Source organism: Salvelinus fontinalis, chromosome 2 (genome assembly GCF_029448725.1).
Source record: "Salvelinus fontinalis isolate EN_2023a chromosome 2, ASM2944872v1, whole genome shotgun sequence".
Taxonomy (NCBI): Eukaryota; Metazoa; Chordata; class Actinopteri; order Salmoniformes; family Salmonidae; genus Salvelinus; species Salvelinus fontinalis.
The window spans coordinates 17,136,232-17,142,231 of record NC_074666.1 but is presented as its reverse complement, the minus strand read 5'-3'; the positions used below and the strand labels follow the sequence as shown (position 1 = coordinate 17,142,231).

At 53.4% G+C, this 6,000-nt stretch overlaps 1 protein-coding gene across 16 annotated transcripts in view; it reads right to left on the bottom strand.

Moving 5' to 3' along the window:
• Nucleotides 1-6,000, bottom strand: part of LOC129812906 (transcription factor 4-like) — a 161,552-nt gene that overhangs the window by 37,780 nt on the left and 117,772 nt on the right. For 14 of the 16 annotated variants that reach the window (XM_055864951.1, XM_055864933.1, XM_055864961.1 and 11 more), the window contains 2 exons: nt 4,954-5,033; nt 4,578-4,781 (listed from right to left, as the gene is read on the bottom strand). In XM_055864951.1, coding sequence (XP_055720926.1) covers nt 4,578-4,781; nt 4,954-5,033 — 284 coding nt within the window. The remainder of the gene's footprint in view (nt 1-4,577; nt 4,782-4,953; nt 5,034-6,000) is intronic. The other 2 variants (XM_055865016.1, XM_055864891.1) reach the window with 1 other exon arrangement.

The window sequence follows — 6,000 nt, the reverse complement described above, 5'->3', positions numbered from 1 at the left end:
TGGGGTATAGGGCTGGGGATATAGGACTGGGGTATAGGGCTGGGGATATAGGACTGGGGTATAGGGCTGGGGTATAGGACTGGCGTATAGGGCTGGGGATATAGGACTGGGGTATAGGACTGGGGTATAGGGCTGGGGTATAGGGCTGTGGTATAGGGCTGTGGTATAGGGCTGGGGTATAGGGCTGGGATATAGGGCTGGGGTATAGGGCTGGGGTATAGGGCTGGCGTATAGGGCTGGGGATATAGGACTGGGGTATAGGGCTGGGGATATAGGACTGGGGTATAGGGCTGGGGTATAGGGCTGGGGTATAGGGCTGGGGATATAGGACTGGCGTATAGGGCTGGGGATATAGGACTGGGGTATAGGGCTGGGATAAAGGACTGGGGTATAGGGCTGGGGTATAGGGCTGTGGTATAGGGCTGTGGTATAGGGCTGGGATATAGGGCTGGGATATAGGGCTGGGATATAGGGCTGGGATATAGGGCTGGGGTATAGGGCTGGGGTATAGGGCTGGGGAATAGGGCTGAGATATAGGACTGGGGTATGGGGCTGGGATATAGGGCTGGGATATAGGACTGGGGTATGGGGCTGGGATATAGGGCTGGGATATAGGGCTGGGGTATAGGGCTGGGATATAGGGCTGGGATATAGGGCTGGGATATAGGGCTGGGGTATAGGGCTGGGGTATAGGGCTGGGGAATAGGGCTGGGATATAGGACTGGGGTATGGGGCTGGGATATAGGGCTGGGATATAGGGCTGGGGTATAGGGCTGTGGTATAGGGCTGGGATATAGGGCTGGGATATAGGGCTGGGATATAGGGCTGGGATATAGGGCTGGGGTATAGGGCTGTGGTATAGGGCTGGGGATAGGGCTGGGGTATAGGGCTGGGGTATAGGACTGGGGTATAGGGCTGGGATATAGGGCTGGGGTATAGGGCTGGGGTATAGGGCTGGGATATAGGACTGGGGAATAGGGCTGGGATATAGGGCTGGGATATAGGACTGGGGTATAGGGCTGGGATATAGGACTGGGGTATAGGGCTGGGATATAGGACTGGGGTATAGGGCTGGGATATAGGACTGGGGTATAGGGCTGGGGTATAGGGCTGGGATATAGGACTGGGGTATAGGGCTGGGGTATAGGGCTGGGGTATAGGGCTGGGGTATAGGGCTGGGGTATAGGGCTGGGGTATAGGACTAGGGTATAGGGCTGGGGTTTAGGGCTGGGGTATAGGGCTGGGGTATAGGACTGGGGTATAGGGCTGGGGTATAGGGCTGGGGTATAGGGCTGGGGTATAGGACTGGGGTATAGGGCTGGGGTATAGGGCTGGGATATAGGGCTGGGTATAGGGCTGGGATATAGGGCTGGGGTATAGGGCTGGGGTATAGGGCTGGGGAATAGGGCTGAGATATAGGACTGGGGTATGGGGCTGGGATATAGGGCTGGGATATAGGACTGGGGTATGGGGCTGGGATATAGGGCTGGGATATAGGGCTGGGGTATAGGGCTGGGATATAGGGCTGGGATATAGGGCTGGGATATAGGGCTGGGGTATAGGGCTGGGGTATAGGGCTGGGGAATAGGGCTGGGATATAGGACTGGGGTATGGGGCTGGGATATAGGGCTGGGATATAGGGCTGGGGTATAGGGCTGTGGTATAGGGCTGGGATATAGGGCTGGGATATAGGGCTGGGATATAGGGCTGGGGTATAGGGCTGTGGTATAGGGCTGTGGTATAGGGCTGGGGATAGGGCTGGGGTATAGGGCTGGGGTATAGGGCTGGGGTATAGGGCTGGGATATAGGACTGGGGAATAGGGCTGGGATATAGGGCTGGGATATAGGACTGGGGTATAGGGCTGGGATATAGGACTGGGGTATAGGGCTGGGATATAGGACTGGGGTATAGGGCTGGGATATAGGACTGGGGTATAGGGCTGGGGTATAGGGCTGGGATATAGGACTGGGGTATAGGGATGGGGTATATGGCTGGGGTATAGGGCTGGGGTATAGGGCTGGGGTATAGGACTAGGGTATAGGGCTGGGGTTTAGGGCTGGGGTATAGGGCTGGGGTATAGGACTGGGGTATAGGGCTGGGGTATAGGGCTGGGGTATAGGGCTGGGGTATAGGACTGGGGTATAGGGCTGGGGTATAGGGCTGGGATATAGGGCTGGGGTATAGGGCTGGGGTATAGGGCTGGGGTATAGGGCTGGGGTATAGGACTGGGGTATAGGGCTGGGGGCTGGTGGGTGGGGCTGGAGGGCTGGTGGCTAGGGCTGGAGGTCTGGTGACTAGGGCTGGAGGGCTGGTGACTAGGGCTGGTGACTTGGGCTGGTGGCTAGGGCTGGAGGGCTGGTGGCTAGGGCTGGAGGGCTGGTGGCTAGGGCTGGAGGGGCTGGTGGCTAGGGCTGGAGGGCTGGTGACTAGGGCTAGAGGGCTGGTGACTAGGCCTGGAGGGATGGTGACTAGGGCTGGAGGGCTGGTGACTAGGGCTAGAGGGCTGGTGACTAGGCCTGGAGGGATGGTGACTAGGGCTGGTGACTTGGGCTGGTGGCTAGGGCTGGAGGGCTGGTGGCTAGGGCTGGAGGGCTGGTGGCTAGGGCTGGAGGGGCTGGTGGCTAGGGCTGGAGGGCTGGTGACTAGGGCTAGAGGGCTGGTGACTAGGCCTGGAGGGATGGTGACTAGGGCTGGAGGGCTGGTGACTAGGGCTGGAGGGCTGGTGGCTAGGGCGGGAGGGCTGGTGACTAGGGCTGGTGACTAGGGCAGGTGACTAGGGCGGGAGGGCTGGTGACTAGGGCGGGAGGGCTGGTGACTAAGGCGGGAGGGCTGGTGACTAGTGCTGGAGGGCTGGTGACTAGGGCTGGAGGGCTGGTGGCTAGGGCTGGAGGCCTGGTGACTAGAGCTGGAGGCCTGGTGGCTAGGGCTGGAGGGCTGGTGACTAGGGTGGGAGGGCTGGTGGCTAGGGCTGGAGGCCTGGTGACTAGAGCTGGAGGCCTGGTGACTAGGGCTGGAGGGCTGGTGGCTAGGGCGGGAGGGCTGGTGACTAGGGCTGGTGACTAGGGCAGGTGACTAGGGCGGGAGGGCTGGTGGCTAGGGCGGGAGGGCTGGTGACTAGGGCGGGAGGGCTGGTGGCTAGGGCGGGAGGGCTGGTGACTAGGGCTGGAGGGCTGGTGGCTACTGCTGGAGGGCTGGTGGCTAGGGCGGGAGGGCTGGTGACTAGGGCGAGAGGGCTGGTGACTAGGACTGGTGACTAGGGCTGGTGACTAGGGCTGGAGGGCTGGTGGCTAGGGCTGGAGGGCTGGTGACTAGGACTGGAGGGCTGGTGACTAGGGCGAGAGGGCTGGTGACTAGGACTGGAGGGCTGGTGGCTAGGGCTGGAGGGCTGGTGGCTAGGGCGGGAGGCCTGGTGACTAGGGTTAGAGGGCTGGTGACTAGGGCTGGAGGGCTGGTGGCTAGGGCTAGAGGGCTGGTGGCTAGGACTGGTGACTAGGGCTGGAGGGCTGGTGGCTAGGGCTGGAGGGCTGGTGGCTAGGGCGGGAGGCCTGGTGACTAGGGTTAGAGGGCTGGTGACTAGGGCTGGAGGGCTGGTGGCTAGGGCTAGAGGGCTGGTGACTAGGGCTGGAGGGCTGGTGGCTAGGGCTGGAGGGCTGGTGGCTAGGGCTAGAGGGCTGGTGACTAGGGCTGGTGACTAGGGCTGGTGGCTAGGGCTGGTGACTAGGGCTGGGGGGCTGGTGGCTAGTGTGTTAGAAAACGTTGTGAGCCCCCAATATGGCAGAACTGAAGACTTCACCTATCCCACCCTCTCTGTGCATGTTACTGTAGTTCTCAGTGAAGGATTTACAGTAACTCTCTGTGCATGTTACTGTAGTTCTCAGTGAAGGATTTACAATAACTCTCTGTGCATGTTACTGTAGTTCTCAGTGAAGGATTTACAGTAACTCTCTGTGCATGTTACTGTAGTTCTCAGTGAAGGATTTACAGTAACTCTCTGTGCATGTTACTGTAGTTCTCAGTGAAGGATTTACAGTAACTCTCTGTGCATGTTACTGTAGTTCTCAGTGAAGGATTTACAGTAACTCTCTGTGCATGTTACTGCAATTCTCAGTGAAGAATTTACAGTAACTCTCTGTGCATGTTACTGTAGTTCTCAGTGAAGGATTCACAGTAACTCTCTGTGCATGTTACTGTAGTTCTCAGTGAAGGATTTACAGTAACTCTCTGTGCATGTTACTGTAGTTCTCAGTGAAGAATTTACAGTAACTCTCTGTGCTTGTTACTGTAGTTCTCAGTGAAGGATTCACAGTAACTCTCTGTGCATGTTACTGTAGTTCTCAGTGAAGGATTTACAGTAACTCTCTGTGCATGTTACTGTAGTTCTCAGTGAAGGATTTACAGTAACTCTCTGTGCATGTTACTGTAGTTCTCAGTGAAGGATTTACAGTAACTCTCTGTGCATGTTACTGTAATTCTCAGTGAAGTTACTACAGTGGATGTATGTCCCTTGGGGACGAAGAACATCCGTTTAATTATACTGCAGCGTGTCTCTGGCGAGGTGATTGGAGGTGGTTCCTACCATGATTGAGTGTCGGTTGGCAGAGAGTAGTCCCGTGCCGTACCCAGAACTCAGTCCTCCCATGGCTCCGTTGTGTGCTGCCCCGATGAGGCTGTGCATGTCTTGGTGCCCGCCGGGCATGCCCGTGGAGGGGCCGACCGCGTGACTCCGCAGCACGTGGATGGCATCGTCCAGACGCTCTAGGCGGTCCTCGATACGACTCTGCTGTAGTGGGGGGAGAGGAAGGTTAAGGGTTAGAGGTCAGGGGTCATGTTGATGATTTAAGTGCTTATGAATGTGTTATGATGTCGATAGGACTCTGCTACAGGGGGGAAGGAAAGAGGTCAGGGGTCATGTTGTTGACATAAATGCTTATAAATGTGTTATGAAGTCTCACCAGAGAGTGGAGTGGTGCCTCATAGTTGGGGGAGGAGGGACCGTGTCCTCCGTTCCTGGACCATACAGCAGAACTGGCAGCTAGGAGAGGAGACAAGGAGACAAGGAGATGACAGAGTGAGCATAGTGACAAGGACATGGACACTTAATTCTAGATATTAAGCCATGACCATGTGAACACAGGGAGTCTACAGCACATCCAGCACAACACAGTTGTAAACAAGTTAGCTGAACATCAAAATTCTAGTTAGCTGAACATCAAAATTCTAGTTAGCTGAACATCAAAATTCTAGTTAGCTGAACATCAAAATTCTAGTTAGCCGAACATCAAAATTCTAGTTAGCCGAACATCAAAATTCTAGTTAGCTGAACATCAAAATTCTAGTTAGCCGAACATTAAAATTCTAGTTAGCCGATCATTAAAATGTAAGTTAGCTGAACATTGGAGATCTAGTTAGCTGAACATTAAAATATAAGTTAGCTGAACATTAAAATGTAAGTTAGCTGAACATTGGAGATCTAGTTAGCCGAACATTAAAATGTAAGTTAGCTGAACATTGGAGATCTAGTTAGCCGAACATTAAAATGTAAGTTAGCTGAACATTAAAATTCTAGTTAGCCGAACATTAAAATGTAAGTTAGCTGAACATTAAAATTCTAGTTAGCCGAACATTAAAATGTAAGTTAGCTGAACATTAAAATTCTAGTTAGCCGAACATTAAAATGTAAGTTAGCTGAACATCAAAATTCTAGTTAGCCGAACATTAAAATGTAAGTTAGCTGAACATTGGAGATCTAGTTAGCCGAACATTAAAATGTAAGTTAGCTGAACATTAAAATGTAAGTTAGCTGAACATTGGAGATCTAGTTAGCCGAACATTAAAATGTAAGTTAGCTGAACATTAAAATGTAAGTTAGCTGAACATTAAAATATAAGTTAGCTGAACATTGGAGATCTAGTTAGCCGAACATTAAAATATAAGTTAGCTGAACATCAAAATTCTAGTTAGCCGAACATTAAAATGTAAGTTAGCTGAACATTAAAATG